The sequence below is a fragment of the Babylonia areolata genome, chromosome 15 (genome assembly GCF_041734735.1).
Source record: "Babylonia areolata isolate BAREFJ2019XMU chromosome 15, ASM4173473v1, whole genome shotgun sequence".
In the NCBI taxonomy this organism is placed as follows: Eukaryota; Metazoa; Mollusca; class Gastropoda; order Neogastropoda; family Buccinidae; genus Babylonia; species Babylonia areolata.
This window is the reverse complement of record NC_134890.1, coordinates 35596963-35615994: the sequence shown is the minus strand read 5'-3', so window position 1 is coordinate 35615994 and position 19032 is coordinate 35596963. Positions and strand designations below refer to the sequence as shown.

The 19032-nt window shown below is 43.5% G+C and overlaps 2 protein-coding genes across 2 annotated transcripts in view; one reads left to right on the top strand and one right to left on the bottom strand.

Annotated features, from left to right (window-relative positions):
* LOC143290612 (major facilitator superfamily domain-containing protein 6-like) overlaps positions 1-19032 on the bottom strand; it is a 91653-nt gene that overhangs the window by 50383 nt on the left and 22238 nt on the right. The window contains exons 3-6 of the mRNA XM_076600213.1: positions 17076-17262; positions 15824-16164; positions 12700-13018; positions 9676-9824 (exon numbers count right to left, since the gene is read on the bottom strand). Of these exons, the coding sequence (XP_076456328.1) occupies positions 9676-9824; positions 12700-13018; positions 15824-16164; positions 17076-17262 (996 nt within the window). The remainder of the gene's footprint in view (positions 1-9675; positions 9825-12699; positions 13019-15823; positions 16165-17075; positions 17263-19032) is intronic.
* LOC143290081 (uncharacterized) lies at positions 13467-15520 on the top strand (the record flags this gene model as incomplete). Its single annotated transcript, XM_076599371.1, has 3 exons — positions 13467-13562; positions 14706-14768; positions 15491-15520. Coding segments are annotated over 3 exons (189 nt in total), but the record flags the coding sequence as incomplete, so codon positions are not given.

Genomic DNA, 19032 nt, shown 5'->3' with positions numbered 1-19032 from the left:
CAAAGAAACAGAACATAAAAATGACGTACAAAGATGACGTCAGTTGTCCTGGCTGGCAAGCTCTTCTTCACCTTCACTTCACCTATCCCGTAGTCTTGTGGACCGTTGGGGCGCCACAGGTGATCTGGCAACCAGCATCCTCCAATCCTCTCGGTTTTCTGACCTCCTGACTGTATCGCTCAACCTCAAGTCCGTCCATTCTGGGATGTTGTCCTCCCATCTCTTCCTCTGTCTGCCTCTCCTTCTCCCCCCTTGCACTGTGCCCTGCAGGAATGTCTTGGCAAGCCCTGATGATCTCATGACATGGCCATACCATTTGAGCTTGCGTCTCTTGACCAAGGTCAACAGGTCTTCGTGGGGCCCAATGACTTGCCTGATTCTGTTTCGAACAACTTCGTTCGTGATATGATCTTTGTAGGAGATGCCCAGAGTCTTCGAAAGCATCTCATCTCAGTGGACTGTATTCTCTTTTCTATTTCAGCTGTTAAGGTCCACGATTCACATGCATACAAGAGTATTGATGTCACCAGGGTACGCATCAGTCTGATCTTTGAGCCGAGTGCAATGTTCCGGTCGTTCCAGATGTACCTCAGTTTTGTGAGTGCTGCTGTCGCCTGTGCAATCCTGGAGAGTACTTCGGGTTTGGATCCCTCATCTGTCACAATTGTTCCCAGGTATTTAAAGCTGTGGACAGTTTCTAGCTTCTGGCCATCCACTCTTATGTCAGTGCTGATGCCATTGGTGTTGTTGGTCATCAGTTTGGTCTTCTCTGCACTGATCTGCATGCCATAGGCTCTAGAGGTTTTATCAAGGTGGTCCACTAAGCTAGCTAGCTCCTCTTCTTTTCCTGCTATGACATCAATATCGTCGGCGAAACGTAAGTTGGTGACTGCTCTGCCTTCGATGTTGACTGTGCTGGCATGCTCACAGATAAGCTATTGATGTCACAACACCAAACAGTGACGTCAATCCTGCGGAACCTCGAGCGCGCAGTGGAAAATGTAGCCTCGTCCCTTGCCGATCTTCAACATCCTAAACACCAAGAGGAACTGACATCAAATATAAAAAGCTTTACGGTCCCACCAACTCCCACAGGAACCATCCATTCGAGTGACCACTCCCATGCCACAGTCCAAACAGAAGAGAAGGCATTTACAAACCTGAAATCGTCCATCAAGTCCTTTTTCTCACCAAAGAAACCCACTGTGAATGAACCCTCTACCCCAAAACTTTCGTCCATTCCCTCAATTCAAATTGTTCAATCAACATCCACCATAAAACCATCAGCTGAATTGTGCCCCTTCAATAGTCAGAACACATATACTGCGGGTATTCATGACAAAACCAAACATCCGACACCAGTCAGCAGCAAACACTCAGCCACACCAGGATCTACAGCTGAGCCGACGAAGGCAGCCCCCTCAATCAACATGGCTGTCAAGTGACTTATTATCCGCAAGTAAAACCCAAACTGGCCCTTTAAAAGGAGCCAAACACGACAGAAATGAGAAAGCCACACAGAAAAAGAGGTCGCCACAACAGAACGCAGACAGACACGGAAACAACGCCAACAGCTGGGCAAGGGAGAGTTCAGAGGAAACACAGGACTCTGAGAGCGACACCACGGACAACGACGAGGACGAGAATCGTCAGGGCACTCACAAGATTTCCCAACTCCCACGAGTTACCCTGCTCCATGACTCAGTGTTGAAAGGAGTGCAAGCAGACAGACTTGGCCGTTCTTATGGCCTGGACATTGATAAAAGATTGTCAACAACTGAAAATTTCTCCATGCAAGATTCAGAACACCCAGACGCCATACTTATTCACTCTGGTATCAAAGACCTAAAAAATATGACAGCTGAAAAAACATGCAACAACCTTGTCACAGTGGTCACAACAATCAGAACAAAACACCCCACAACAAAAATTATAGTCAGCAAAACAACTGCAACAAAGTAGGATGAACTCAACCACAAAGTGGAGCTGTTCAACGCCCTGGCCTTCACAAAACTTCACGACGCTGACAACGTGCCCTTGCTGGGACACGACAGCCTGCAGACAACTCGCCATCTCCAAGACGAGATCCACCCAAACAGGAAAGGAGACTATCTTTGCAGGAAACATTGGTCGACATTTGGAAGCTATCTTGTGGGAAAGACCTAGAAGGAAACCGTATTCCTCGACCAACAATTTTCGAAAAACAGGCAAGTACCAAAGACCACGCCAGCAACAACGAAGAGAGGGAGAATTCCGCAGAAGACACTGTGACAGGAGCAACAACCACAATGCTGGATTCTACAACGGACACAAGACGACAGAGGTTTCTATCGCAACAACGAAGAGAACGTCGCCAACATTGGACAGATGAGAAGATCCCGACAGCACGCTACACAGAATAGAATCGTCTGCCACGTTCGTCAAACATGAACACTGCCACAAGTCAAAGATACAATCAAGGGCGATATGATAATTCTGTCTACTATGACGTCAGGGAAGATGGTCGTGGCCGTCATGCAGTGGACCAAAACTGGAGACATAACTGGTACATCAATGACAGGCCAACAAGCAACTACTACATCCACTGATGAAGTGCTGACATTGTAGATTTTGCAGGCAACATTGTACTGAGTTAACGCGCATTAACTGTATTATATCCTTTGGGTTTTTCTTTCTCTTTCTCCTTTTTTTCATTGTCTAATGCCAAAAACTTTAAAGATATTACCATGGAACCTTAAGGGTTATAAAGAGACAGTTGACGGACTTAAGATAAATTAGTTGATCCCGATGTTTCACGGGATTTCAAAGAATATGACATACTTTTTAGTGAGTCTATGTTTTAACCCGGTGTTCGGTTGTCTCTCTCTCTCTCTCTCTCTCTCTCTCTCTGTGTGTGTGTGTGTGTGTGTGTGTGTGTGTGTGTGTGTGTCCGTGGTAAACTTTAACATAGCCATTTTCTCTGCAAATACTTTGTCAGTTGACACCAAATTAGGCATAAAAATAGGAAAAATTCAGTTCTTCCCAGTCATCTTGTTTAAAACAATATTGCACATCTGGGATGGGCACAAAAAATAAAAAAGCCAAATTATATGCAAACTGCATTTACTGTTATATTAATATTTTTTTTAATTCTCTAAACTTAGCACTTTGATATGATATTCTGACACAACAACAAGCAGTCATTTTTATCATTTTTTGTTCAAACAGAAACTTCTTTTGCTAAGCATGGAAGTTTTATTTATTTTGCAAAGTTTTGGTGCAGATAGTAAAAAAGGGAAATTAATCTGTAATTAATGCTAGGGGACTTAATATGCTTTAAACTGATCTTTCTCATCTTAAACATTACATTTTGAAATTATACTCAATACATAAAAAGCTTGTGTTTTACTCAGTGTACAGGGCTTTCACTATGTTCATTCGCCCAAGTGGTCTTTTTCGGAAAATACTAAAATCAATACGACGAGTGGACTTTATAGATCTATTGGCTGAGCCCTGAAGGTCATGGGCAAAAATCAATTGCGTACACATATTTATACATATTCAAAGCGCGTGCTCGTATTCTTCGCGACGGCGAACGACGCCATTTTGTTTCAAGTTGTTGACCTGCCCGTTCAATCCTATATTCAATCGACAATACACGATAACATGTGATGGAAAGTTGGAGAAGGAGACCGTTAAAATATTTATTCAGAGAAAGATTTGTGAACGCCTCATTGCTTACTGGATTATGCCCCAAACTGCCATAAAGATATCCATTGAATCAGTCGGAATTCACAGTTAAAAATAATAAACCATGGGAGTTAATACCCTTGAATTGATGAAACGCAAAAATTTCCAGTCTTGACTTTTCTCAAAATGAAGTCCTTTTCACTTCATACAACGTTTAGAAGTACTTGTACTTGGCTATACATGTTATTAGTTTAACAAAATACTCAATTTTCATATCAACTTTAAAACTATAAAACTAGAATGAACATAAAAGAGAAATTGAATCGACCGTGTCAACCAGGTGTAACTAAACTTGTACATCTACCTAGATCCAGAGAAAACGGCTAAATGTTGCAGTGTGATTGCGGCGATAGCCACGTCTCCTTTACCGCGGACTTAAAAAGAATTTTTAATTGTCCTTAAAGATTTTTTGAATGCCCAAGATACACCAGAATAATATGATTTGAACAGCGTTCTCACTGCGAATACAGGCAATCGATTTATCGCCCTTTAAAAAAAGCATGTTCAAATATTATATTTTTGAACGTCAGTTAAGGACCCACGATAGTGTAATGGATAACAGAGTTTCTTCTCATCCGAACACGCGGGGTTCGAATCTGCCGTTACGACTTTTTTCTTTTTCTTTTAACCCGAAGCTTTATAATAAATACAGAACACATTTTAACGATTAGATTTTTTTTTTTAAAGTATATCACAAGTGAGTCTTGAAGGCCTTACCTCTTGTTTTTCAAGAAACGCACCTGAATAAAGAAAGTGCACATAATATATATCTTCCAGAATTCTCACGAGGAATTAATAATAATAATAATAATGGTATTTATATAGCGCTGGATCTTGTGCAGAGACAAATCAAAGCGCTTTCGCACCAGTCATTCACACGCATGCATAACTCTAATACTGCAGAAACTAAAGACAAGGAAGGGCAGGCAAGGGAGGCTATTTTGGGAAGAGGTGGGTTTTAAGGCCAGACTTGAAAGAGCTGAGTGTGGAGACTTGACGAAGCGAAAAAGGAAGTTCATTCCAATCGCAAGGTCCAGAAACAGAGAAAGAACGGCGGCCAATAGTCGAGTGTTTGAATCTGGGAATGCGTAAACAGAGTGGATCCGAGGCCGATCGTAGTGAGCGAGATGGAGTGTAGAGGTGAAGGCAGCCGCAGAGATAGGAAGGGGCAGTTTTGTGAATGCATCTATAACATAGGGTGCTGATCTTGTACTTTATTCGGTGTGAGACATGGAGCCAGTGGAGATGTTGCAAAAGAGGAGTGATGTGCTCAGATCTTTTCTTTCTGAGGACGAGTCGGGCAGCAGAGTTTTGTATGCGCTGAAGGGGCTGAATGGATGAAGCAGGCAGACCAGACAATAAAGAGTTACAGTAGTCAAGGCGAGAGAGAATGAGAGAAACGACAAGTCTAGATGTTGCGTCAGTGGATAGATATTTCCGGACGGCACTGATGCGTCGCAGTTGACAGTAGCAGGACTGACATGTCTGACTGATAAATTTTTGCATGGACAGTGTATTGTCAAGGACAACACCGAGGTTCCTGACTGACGTGGAAAGAGGGATGGATGTACTGCCAAGTTTGATTGTGTCAATTGTGATGGAAGACAGTTTTTGTTTAGTTCCTATGATCATTGCTTCAGTTTTGTCCGCGTTCAATTGTAACTTATTTCGAGTCATCCAGTTTTGAATGTCCAGGAAGCAGTTGGATGTTTCTTGCAAGAGCGACAACAATTTTTCAGGGGTATCACTCTTCTGGAGTTGAGTGTCATCAGCATAAGAATGATGACTGATATTATGGCGGTTGATAATTTCAGCGAGAGGAGCAGTGTACAGTGTGAAGAGCACTGGGCCTAAAACAGATCCCTGTGGGACTCCATGTTCGATTTTAACGGGTTCAGATTGGAAATGATCAACAGTGACAGACTGGAATCGATCAGTGAGATAAGATTTGAACCAGTTTAGAACAGTGCCGTTGATACCAAATGTAAAATGAAGACGGGAAAGAAGGATTGAATGGTTTATCGTATCAAAGGCGGCTGACAAGTCGAGGAGAGTGAGAAGGGAAATTTTTCCTGAGTCGGACGCTATCAGTAGATTGTTCAGAATGTGGAGGAGAGTGGTTTCGGTGCTATGGTCAGCGCGATAGGCAGACTGAAATGGGTGGATGAGATTGTTGAAACAAAGGTGGTTGTTAAGCTGCTTGAGGACAGCTTTTTCAAGGAGTTTGGACATGAATGGAAGATTAGAAACTGGTCGATAGTTTTTCAAAATGTTTGCGTCAAGGTTGGGTTTCTTCAGAAGAGGCCGGACGATTGCAGTTTTGAAAGTGGATGGAAACGTTCCAGTGAGAAGGGATGAGTTGACAATATTAGTGATTGTGGGGAGAAGATGTGAGACACATTGGGAAAAGACCGAGGCTGGTATAGGATCGAGCTCACAGGATTTTACTGTCATTTCTTTTAGGATTTCATGAACTTCCGTTTCAGTCAATGGATTGAAGGAATGGAGAGGAGTGCCGCTGAATTGAGGATCAGGATGAACAGGTTGGAAAGACATTTGGTCTAAGATGGTACGAATATTTTGGACTTTGTCGAAAAAGAAAGAGGAGAAGACATTGGGGAGTTCAGATAAAGTGTAGGTAGAAGGAAGAGGAGTCCTTTTTGCAGTTCCGAGAAGATTTGACATGACAGAGTAAAGAGATTTGGTGGATGTGGCATCGAGAACTTGAGAAGAAAAGAAGTTTGTTTTTGCTGATGAGATCATATGTTTGACTTTATTTATTTGTTTTCGGAATATTTGATTGTGGACTTGCAGTTTTGTTGATCGCCATCGTCTTTCCAGTTGGCGACGTTGGCGACGTTCACTATGTACGACAAAAACGGAGTAAAGCAGCAAGTTCATCTGGTGGTATATCGGTATATATCAAAGAAAATATCTGAAGATACGTCAAAACTATACCATGTAGCAATAGTGATCTAGTATGGTTAATAATACATGGGACCAACAATGACAATGATATTTACATTGGATGTGTATATATCCCACCACAAACATCGTCATTTGGTCGAGACAACACCGCGAGCATATGGGACAAGATAGAGGACAGCGTGGAACAATTAACACTAAAAGGAAATGTTATATTATGTGATGATTTTAATGCACGAACTGCGCAAGTTACTGATTACATTAAGATGGAATCTGATAACAATGTATATAATTTACCACATACATATTTGACACAGTGCGATAGAAATCCCGTGGACTCTGATACAAAGAACTGGCAGAAAATTGATATTAATGTGCATTGACAATCTGTGCATCCTTAATGGAAGAACACTGGGTGATCATGGGCGTTTCACATGCTATAATCAGCATGGTAGCAGTGTTGTAGATTATTTTATTTGTTCTAAGGCAATTAGACAGGAAATATTACACATGAAAGTTCACCCTCTTACAAGTTTTTTCTGATCATTGCCAACTAGAATTAAAATTATCTATGAATGGACTATGGAGACAAAAACAAAATATAGTAGATAAATCTCACAATAGACGTTTACTTAAAATACATTTAAACAAACTATATTGATAAGAAATACATTTGGGATCAATATTTATCAGCAGCAAGCATATGTCAAAGCTTTAGGTTTACCATGGATACAGGAGCAAATACATAATATATATAACAAACTGAGCAGTCAAACTGTTTATCAATCTATCGTTAATGACATGGAAGTGAATGGCGTTGTTAATGAATTCACACAAATGATGACGTCAGCTGCGAATGTTAGTCTAAGAACAGAATGTAGATTTCATAAGCAAAAACGAAGAAATGAAAAATGGTTTGACAGACTTAACACAGGAGAGAAATTAAATCAATTCTGAATGCGTTAAATAGGCAGCCACACAATCAGTCTTTACGTCAAAAATATTTTGCTAAACGCAAGGTATACAACAGACTGGTAAAACAAAAGAAACGTTCATATAAAAATCTCATTGTGAAAGAATTAAACGAGGCGCTCAATAAAGATCAAAAGTCAGCATGGAAAACAATTAAAACTTTGCAGACACTGGGAGAACAGAACGATTGTAAACATCAATTAAATGCTTCAAAATGGATTTATCATTTAGAAAATTTAATTGAAAAAGACGTGGAAATAAATGACGAGCAAAAAACAAAAGTTCAAGAAGAACTTGAAAACACTGAAATGTTAGACAATGGTAATACATTAAGTTTCAATAAAGAAATTACCGAAGAAGAAATACGAAAGGCATGCCTAAGTTAAAAAAAAAAAAAAATCGCCAGGTAGGGACGCAATAACAAATGAGATGATCAAAAGCAGTCTTCTGGTTCTGTTACCCGTCATGCAAAAGCTATATAATATAATATGTACAACAGGTATGTGTCCAGACAATTAGAAAACAGGTATCAGTATCCCTTTATATAAAAGCGGCAACCCAATGGACCCAAATAACTATCAGGGGATTACACTGACTAATACATTAGGTAAAGTGTTCTGCACAATCCTGAATACAAGAATGGATGAATATCTGGAGACTAACGACATTTTGATCAAGGAACAAGCCGGATTTCGAAAAAAAACTATAGAACCACTGATCACATCTTTGTTTTAAAATAGCTAGTAGATGATCTAATAAATAGTCGACTACATGGTTGTTTTGTATATTTTCAAAAAGCGTTCGACAGTGTATGGCATGATGCTGAAGCTAAACCGAATAGGAATAAAAGGTAAATGTTTTAATATCATAAAAAATATGTATACGAACGCTAAAATCTACGTAAAAATCACATCATTTCAGCAGATAATTTATTATTCGAAAGGGGGTACATCAGGGAAATACACTCAGCCTGACTCTATTCAATATTTTCATAAATGATATCACCACAGATATGACAGATATGAACTCCCCAACAATTCACAGCACTTCATCTACTAGACTCCCATGTCTTTTATATGCAGATGACTTAGTTATTTTGTCATTATCTAAAGACGGCTTGCACCAAAAGCTTAACATTTTACACTCTTACTGCAGTCAATGGGGGCTTACGTTTGAATAGAGAAAAGACAAAAGTAATCGCTTTTTTCAAAAACTGTCCCTAACATACCCCTACATTTTAAATGTGGAGAGGAAGTAACTGAAACAGCAGAAGAATATAAGTATTTAGGGGTTATATTTCATAGAAATGGCAACATAAGTCGAGCACAAGGTCATCTTAAAAATCAAGCAAATAAGGCTCTACATGTGCTATTCAGAACATTTCGTAATACAAATATGAATATAGATATGTCAGTTATATGATACTTTGATAACGCCTATTTCAACATATGGAGCAGAAGTCTAATTTCCATATGTTGTTGCAGGAGATGTATCGTTTAATTTATTCGAATTATTCAGTAATTGCCTTTCAACAAATTTCCACATGAAAGACTTCATGTCAAGTTTTGTAAGCAATTACTTGGTGTACATAAAAGAGCAATGGTTCTCCCCATTTTAGGAGAATTAGGAAGATTAACTATTAGCCTGAAAATAATGTCAAGTTATTGGCTATTGGATACACATATTAGAGCTTCCTCTTTATCACAGTTTGAAATTTTAGATCAACCAGTTACGTAATTTAGTGTTTATTATCTGTTTATTTCCGTATCTCCTGGGCTGATGGCCACACGTTCCAAGATGTGTAAACGGAAAACCAGTTTGTCCATGTCCATATCCATATCCATTTTGTGAACGTCTCAGTGTGCACGCGTATGTGTGTATCGGAGTGTGTGGAAGAACATTTTACATGTGTTTTGGTGCTTTTGATTTCCCCTTTCCCCCCGCCCCTGATATGAGCAAGGCGTAAGTCAAACCAGTGTAGAATCAACCAATCTGTTACATTCACACACACACACACACACACACACACACACACACACACACACACACCTGCAGATGCCAGAAGAGGAAGGTGAAGATGAGGCCGATGCCGAATCCAGCGAACCAGGCGACGAAGAGGACTGACAGGTACTGGTAGGACCACAGCAGTCTGACAACCGCCATCCACTTGCCGAAGAACGGTTCCGCGCTGTACTTTCCTGTGGACAACACGGTCTTACTTTCATACCTCCTCATTTCTGCACTTAAGTACTAACGGCCATCCACTGTCAATCCACCCCTTTCTACACTGAATGCTAACGGCCATCCACTGTTCATCCACCCCCCTTTCTACACTGAATACTAACGGCCATCCACTGTTAATCCACCCTCCTTTCTACACTGAATACTAACGGCCATCCACTGTTCATCCACCCTCCTTTCTACACTTAAGTACTAACGGCCATCCACTGTTCATCCACCCCCCTTTCTACACTGAATACTAACGGCCATCCACTGTTCATCCACCCCCCTTTCTACGCTGAATACTAACGGCCATCCACTGTTAATCCACCCCCCTTTCTACGCTGAATACTAACGGCCATCCACTGTTAATCCACCCCCCTTTCTACGCTGAATACTAACGGCCATCCACTGTTAATCCACCCGTTTCTACACTGAATACTAACGGCCATCCACTGTTAATCCACCCCCCTTTCTACACTGAATACTAACGGCCATCCACTGTTAATCCACCCCTTTCTGCACTGAATACTAACGGCTACCCACTACATAATAACGGCTATCAACTGCTAAACCATCCCTTTCAACAATAAAGTGGTGGTGGTTAGAGGTCCGTGGTGATTAGAGGTCTGTGGTGATTAGAGGTCTGTGGTGGTTAGAGGTCTGTGGTGGTGGTTAGAGGTCTGTGGTGGTTAGAGGTCTGTGGTGGTTAGAGGTCTGTGGTGGTGGTTAGAGGTCTGTGGTGGTGGTTAGAGGTCTGTGGTGATTAGAGGTCCGTGGTGGTTAGAGGTCTGTGGTGGTTAGAGGTCTGTGGTGGTGGTTAGAGGTCCGTCGTGGTTAGAGGTCCGTGGTGGTTAGAGGTCTGTGGTGGTGGTTAGAGGTCTGTGGTGGTTAGAGGTCTGTGGTGGTGGTTAGAGGTCTGTGGTGGTGGTTAGAGGTCTGTGGTGGTTAGAGGTCTGTGGTGGTGGTTAGAGGTCTGTGGTGGTTAGAGGTCCGTCGTGGTTAGAGGTCTGTGGTGGTTAGAGGTCTGTGGTGGTGGTTAGAGGTCTGTGGTGGTTAGAGGTCTGTGGTGGTTAGAGGTCCGTGGTGGTTAGAGGTCCGTGGTGATTAGAGGTCTGTGGTGGTTAGAGGTCCGTGGTGGTTAGAGGTCCGTGGTGGTTAGAGGTCTGTGGTGGTTAGAGGTCTGTGGTGGTGGTTAGAGGTCTGTGGTGGTGGTTAGAGGTCTGTGGTGATTAGAGGTCTCTGGTGGTGGTTAGAGGTCTGTGGTGGTGGTTAGAGGTCCGTGGTGGTTAGAGGTCTGTGGTGGTTAGAGGTCTGTGGTGGTGGTTAGAGGTCTGTGGTGGTTAGAGGTCCGTCGTGGTTAGAGGTCCGTGGTGGTTAGAGGTCCGTGGTGATTAGAGGTCTGTGGTGGTTAGAGGTCCGTGGTGGTTAGAGGTCTGTGGTGGTTAGAGGTCTGTGGTGGTGGTTAGAGGTCCGTGGTGGTTAGAGGTCCGTGGTGGTTAGAGGTCTGTGGTGGTTAGAGGTCCGTCGTGGTTAGAGGTCCGTGGTGGTTAGAGGTCTGTGGTGATTAGAGGTCTGTGGTGGTTAGAGGTCTGAGGTCTGTGGTGGTTAGAGGTCTGTGGTGGTTAGAGGTCTGTGGTGGTGGTTAGAGGTCCGTCGTGGTTAGAGGTCCGTGGTGGTTAGAGGTCTGTGGTGGTTAGAGGTCTGTGGTGGTGGTTAGAGGTCTGTGGTGTTAGAGGTCTGTGGAGGTTGTGGTGGTTAGAGGTCTGTTGTGGTTAGAGGTCCGTGGTGGTTAGAGGTCTGTGGTGGTTAGAGGTCGTGGTGGTGTGGTGGTTAGAGGTCTGTGGTAGAGGTCGTGGTGGTAGAGGTCCGTGTGGTTAGAGGTCCGTGGTGGTTAGAGGTGTGTGTAGAGGTCGTGGTGGTTAGAGGTCTGTGGTGGTGGTAGAGGTCGTGGTGGTTAGAGGTCTGGTGAAGGTCGTGGTGGTTAGAGGTCCGTGGTGGTGGTTAGAGGTCTGTGGTAGAGGTCTGTGGTAGAGGTCTGTGGTGGTTAGAGGTCTGTGGTGGTGGTTAGAGGTCCGTGGTGGTTAGAGGTCTGTGGTAGAGGTCTGTGGTGGTGATTAGAGGTCCGTGGTGGTGGTTAGAGGTCTGTGGTAGAGGTCTGTGGTAGAGGTCTGTGGTGGTGATTAGAGGTCCGTGGTGGTGGTTAGAGGTCTGTGGTAGAGGTCTGTATTGGTTAGCGGTCTGTGGTGATTATATTTCTGTGGTGGTTAGAGGTCTGTGGTGGTGGTTAGGTCTGTGGTGGTTAGGTCTGTGGTGGTGGTTAGAGATCTGTGGTTGTTAAAGATCTGTGGTGGTTAGGTCTGTGGTAATGGGTAGAGGTCTGTGGCGGTGGTTAGAGATCTGTGGTGGTTAGGTCTGTGGTGGTTAGGTCTGTGGTGGTGGTTAGGTCTGTCGTGGGATTGGGTGTGGGGTGGGGATTGGATGGGGGGGGGGGGGGTTGGGGGCGGGGTGGTGGTGGGATTGGGGGGGGGGGGTAGGGATGGGATAGGGGGTGGGGTGGGGATGGGATGAGGGGTGGGATTGGGATTGAAGTCGGTGTGGGGTGGATGTTGGAGAATGATGAGCTGAGGATAGACAGAAAGAGGGTTGCTAAAGTGTTTGTTTCCATGGGACTCTTCTGACCACAAACACCCCCCCACCACACACACGCTTGCTCACAATATACTTACACTCACTCATCTCTGTCTCACACACACACACACACACACACACACACCTTGGCACGTGACAACTGGCCTGCAGGCACGTGACCTGGGGCACGTGAGCACTGACCTGGGGCACGTGAGCACTGACCTGGAGGCACGGCCGGCCCGCTCTGGTTGTGGTAAGGTCCGGACGACAGGCGGCTGCCCGCGGAGCCCGGGGCCTTGAGGGCGTCAGTCACCATGTCGTTCTTCAGCCCGGGTTTGATCCTCAGCTCCTGCTGTGTCTGACTGTCTGCTTGGCCACCTGTCTGGCCATCCACCTGGCCACCCTGGCCTTTCTGGCCGCCATCCTGGACACCCCCTCTGTCCACGTAGTTTCCCGTAGCGGCACCGTATGCTTCGTCGTCGTCCTCTTCAATGAGTCGTTCTCTGTCGACCTTCTTCCGGCCCGTGATCGTCTTCTTCACCTGTCACAACGACACTAACACTGACAACGACAACGACGACATAAAAATGACACTGACAACGATACTGACAACAATGACAATGACAGCGACACTGACAATAATGATAATGACACTGACAACGGCAATGACAACAGTGACATTGACAATGACACAGATAATCTATTCAGTGAGTCGTTCTTTGTCGACCTTCCAGCCCCTGATCGTCTTTTTCACCTGTCACAACGACACTAACAATGACAACGACGCTGACAATGACAACGACAACGACACTGACAATAACAATGACAACGAAAACGACACTGACAATGACAACGACACTAACAATGACAACGACACTAACAGTGACAACGACGCTGACACAAACAATGACAACGACACTGACAACAATGACAACGACGCTGACAATAACAATAACGACGCTGACAATAACAATGACACTGACAATAACAATGACAACGACACTGACAATAACAATGACAACTACGCTGACACTAACAATGACAACGACACTAACAATGACAACGACACTAACATTGACAACGACGCTGACACTAACAATGACAACGACACTGACACTAACAATGACGACACTGACACTAACAATGACAACGACACTGACACTAACAATGACAATAACAATGACAACGAAAACTACACTAACAATGACAACGACACTAACAATGACAACGACACTAACAATGACAACGACGCTGACAATAACAATGTTAACGACGCTGACACTAACAATGACAACGACACTAACAATGACAATGACAACGACGCTGACACTAACAATGACAACGACACTGACAATAACAATGACAACGACGCTGACACTAACAATGACAACGACACTAACAATGACAACGACGCTGACACTAACAATGACAACGACACTAACAATGACAACGACGCTGACACTAACAATGACAACGACGCTGACACTAACAATGACACAGACAATAACAATGACAACGACGCTGACGCTAACAATGACACTGACAATAACAATGACAACGACGCTGACAATAACAATGACAACGACGCTGACAATAACAATGACAACGACGCTGACAATAACAATGACAACGACGCTAACAATGACAACGACGCTGACACTAACAATGACAACGACACTAACAATGACAACGACGCTGACACTAACACTGACAACGACGCTGACACTAACAATGACACTGACAATAACAATGACAACGACGCTGACAATAACAACGACACTGACAACAATGACAACGACACTGACACTAACAATGACAACGACGCTGACACTAACAATGACAACGACGCTGACAATGACAACGACGCTGACACTAACAATGACAACGACGCTGACAATGACAACGACGCTGACAATGACAACGACGCTGACACTAACAATGACAACGACGCTGACAATAACAATGACACTGACAATAACAATGACAACGACACTGACAATAACAATGACACTGACAATAACAACGACACTGACACTGACAATGACAACGACACTGACAATAACAATGACAACGAAAACGACACTAACAATGATAACGACACTAACAATGACAACGAAAACGACACCGACAATAATAACAACGAAAACGACACTGACAATAATGACAACGACACTGACAATAACAATGACAACGACACTGACAATAACAATGACAACGACACTGACAATAATAACAACGAAAACGACACTGACAATAATAACAACACTGACAATAACAATGACGACACTGACGTTGACAATGACGCAGATAATCTATTCAGTGAGGCGTTCTCTGTCGACTTCCTTCGAGCTATTTTTCAAACTTGTCGAGAAAAGGAGAGAGAGAGAAAGAGAGAGAGAGAGAGAGAGAGAGAGAGAGAGAGAGAGAGAGAACAAGAACAAGAACAAAACTTTAATCTCCAAGCCTCCGGCCCCTAGAAAGAGGTCAAAAGTACACAATATGGTGATCACTCAGCCACAACAAAATGTAAAATACGTACTAACTTAACCTGTAGAACAAAAGTGCTTCCCGTGCATGGTAAATTAATTCTAACTTTCATTATTGTTGTCACAGAATTCCTGTCGTATCTTCAGGGCATTAAATATATAAATGCATAGTTTACGAATACTGTAAACAGAACCATTCTTCATCAAGTGAACATACGATTGACCTTCAGAGTTCAGATGCTTTTGCCGCAGGTTATTGTAAAGGACACAATTGTTTATAAAATGGTTTTCATCTTCGATTACATTACAACGTTTACATGCGTAATTTGAATTACATTTGAATGTTCTTCTAAAAAATGATCCATTTATTGGGAGCAAACCAAGCCGTAATTTTACTAAACAGTCCCTAAAACACTTTATCCACATATTCAAAATATTGCTCACACTGAGAGAGAGAGAGAGAGAGAGAGAGAGAGAGAGAGAGGCTTTGACACAATGTCATTGGCCATGAGGTCCTTATGACACAGGTAAATGCATCAACATTTTTCATTGCTTGACAAAACAGAATATACGAATGAAAACGGTGAAAGCCAATATTGAAACAAAACAAAGTACTTTCCTTGAAGAAAAATGGTAGCAACCAACAGGCCACCCAACACATAACGTAACTCAGTTTATTCAACCATAATGAAACATTCCAATACTGGCGACATCAGAAAATGTCAATCCTGTGAAGTGATGCTTGCACTACAAGAATTTGTTCAAAGTGTTACCAGATCAGCCAGAACATTACGCAAAATATTGTGTTGATGAAAAAGCAGACAGACGACAAAATGAACAGTACACCCCGCCCCCTTCACCTTGTCCTTGACCTTCTCCGTCAGCTCGGCCAGGGCGATGTCGCGGCCCGGCCCGTGGAAGTCGTAGCGGAACTGCAGCGCCGTCAGAAAGGCACACGACATGAGCACGGAGAACACGGCGAAGCAGACGGTGTAGTTTTTTTCCGCCGGGTGGGACACTCCACAGGGGTGAGCGGGGAAGGTGGTGGCCTGGTCCAGCGCCATGCCCACGAAGAACATGGCCAGCCCCCAGCCCAGCGACCCGAACATCCGCTGGCGGCCATAGTTCTCCGTGTCCTCGCCCAGCAGTGACAGTGTCACGCAATCCGCAAACGTGATGGCCGGGGCGCTGAAAAACTCGCCTGGAAAAGACATGACTCACGCTGACAGTAACAGCAAGCAATGACACACACCACACCAAACTTTAGTGACCAGAGATGACAGTTAAACAGAAAACAACGACAGCTGAAAGGCTCGCCTGGAAAAGACACGAACCACACCAAACTTCAGAGAACAGATATGACAATTAAATAAACTCCTGTTGTTACAATCAGACGAAAGCACAAAACTTCTGTCCATGGTTTTTAGCAGTGTGCCTTCCACCCCCCCCCCCCCACACACACACACACAGCAACAATTGGTCAACAGAGCAGTGTGCGTGTGCGTCTCTGTGTGTGTCTATGTGCGTGCGTGTCTATGTGCGTGCGTGCCTATGTGCGTGCGTGCGTGCGTGTTTGTGTGTGTGTGGGTGTGTGGGTGTGTGCGCGGTCTATAGTCTAGCGTCTTTCCACTGTAAGTGATATAACACTAACAAAGGAAAAAAAAAGGGGGGGTGGGGGTGTTGGGGGATGGGGGTCGGGGGGGGGGGGGGGGGAAGAGAAGTCAGGAACAGAAACGGTAGAAAAAGACTAAACTGCGTAACACACACACACACACACACACACACACACACACACACACTCATTCACTCACTCACTCACTCACTCACCACACACACACTCACTCAACACACACACACACACATTCACTCACTCACCACACACACTCACTCACCACACACTCACTCACTCACTCCACACACACACACACACACACACACACACACACACACACTCATTCACTCACTCACTCACCACACACTCACTCACTCACTCACCACACACACACTTTCACCACACACACACACACACACACACACACACACACACACACACACACACACACACACTCACTCACTCACTCACACACACACCACACACACACACACACTCACCGACGACAACAATGAGAAGCAGCAGGTAGAAGTCGGACTTGACCTCGTCCTGTCGGTACACCACGTTGGAGAATCGTGACGTGATCAGCCCACTCAGGTCGGAGGCGTTGGCATTAGCAATTTTGCTGGGGTCCAAATTGCTGTGGTACGCTCGCTTTTGTCTCGACACCGGTTTGGGCTGGAGGGTCTTTTGCGTTGGAATGAAGAGGGAGATGGGGGTGGGTGGAGAGAGGGTGGTGGACAAACAGAAGCACAAGATGTCGGTAGTAGTAGACAGTTCCATAAATGAATAAATCAATGATCGATCACTGAATAAGTAAAGGAAGTTCCACAAATGAACAAATCCGTGACTGATCACTACATAAATAGATAAAGGAAGGAGGCACAACTCCATAAATGGACAAATAATAACTGAATAAATAAAAGCAGGAAAGACCATTCCATAAATGGACAAATAACTAATAACTGAATAAATAAAGGCAGGAAAGACCATTCCATAAATGAACGAATCAGTAACTGATAACAAAGCAGATAAGGGACATTCCATAAACTCCACCAATGAACAAATCAGTGATTGATCACGGAACAAAGCACATTTCATAAATGAACAAATCGGTGACTGAAAACTGAATATATTAAGGTAGTGAAGACATTTCCATAAATGAACCAATCCATAAATGAACCAATCAGTGACTGAAAACGAATGCATTAAGGTAGGAAAGACATCTCCATAAATGAACCAATCAGTGATCACTGATTACATAGAGGGGATACGACAGAAAAATGAAACAAAGAGGCAGAAATGGGAAAAAAATCTTTTTCAAGGCAAACTATCAAAGGTTATAGAGCTTCAGGTGACCATGACCTCTTTTTCAAGGCAAACTATCAAACGTTATAGACCTTCAGGTGACCATGACCTCTTTTTCAAGGCAAACTATCAAAGGTTATAGACCTTCAGGTGACCATGACCTCTTTTTCAAGGCAAACTATCAAAGGTTACACACCTTCAGGTGACCATGACCTCTTTTTCAAGGCAAACTATCAAAGGTTACAGACCTTCAGGTGACCATGACCTCTTTTTCAAGGCAAACTATCAAACGTTATAGGCCTTCAGGTGACCATGACCTCTTTCAAGGCAAACTATCAAACGTTATAGACCTTCAGGTGACCATAACCTCTTTTTCAAGGCAAACTATCAAACGTTATAGACCTTCAGGTGACCATGACCTCTTTCAAGGCAAACTATCAAACGTTATAGACCTTCAGGTGACCATAACATCTTTTTCAAGTCAAACTATCAAACGTTATAGACCTTCAGGTGACCATGACCTCTTTTTCAAGGCAAACTATCAAAGGTTATAGACCTTCAGGTGACCATGACCTCTTTTTCAAGGCAAACTATCAAACGTTATAGACCTTCAGGTGACTATAACCTCTTTTTCAAGGCAAACTATCAAACTTTATAGACCTTCAGGTGACCATGACCTCTTTCAAGGCAAACTATCAAACGTTATAGACCTTCAGGTGACCATATCCTCTTTTTCAAGGCAAACTATCAAACGTTATAGACCTTCAGGTGACCATAACCTCTTTTTCAAGGCAAACTATCAAACGTTATAGACCTTCAGGTGACCATGACCTCTTTCAAGGCAAACTATCAAACGTTATAGACCTTCAGGTGACTATAACCTCTTTTTCAAGGCAAACTATCAAACGTTATAGACCTTCAGGTGACCATGACCTCTTTTTCAAGGCAAACTATCAAAGGGTATAGACCTTCAGGTGACCATGACCTCTTTTTCAAGGCAAACTATCAAAGGCTATAGACCTTCAGGTGACCATGACCTCTTTTTCAAGGCAAACTATCAAAGGCTATAGACCTTCAGGTGACCATCACCCCACCTTGCCCTGGCGGCGGGGGGATTTTCCATTATGATTTCCCTCAAGTTTGATAATT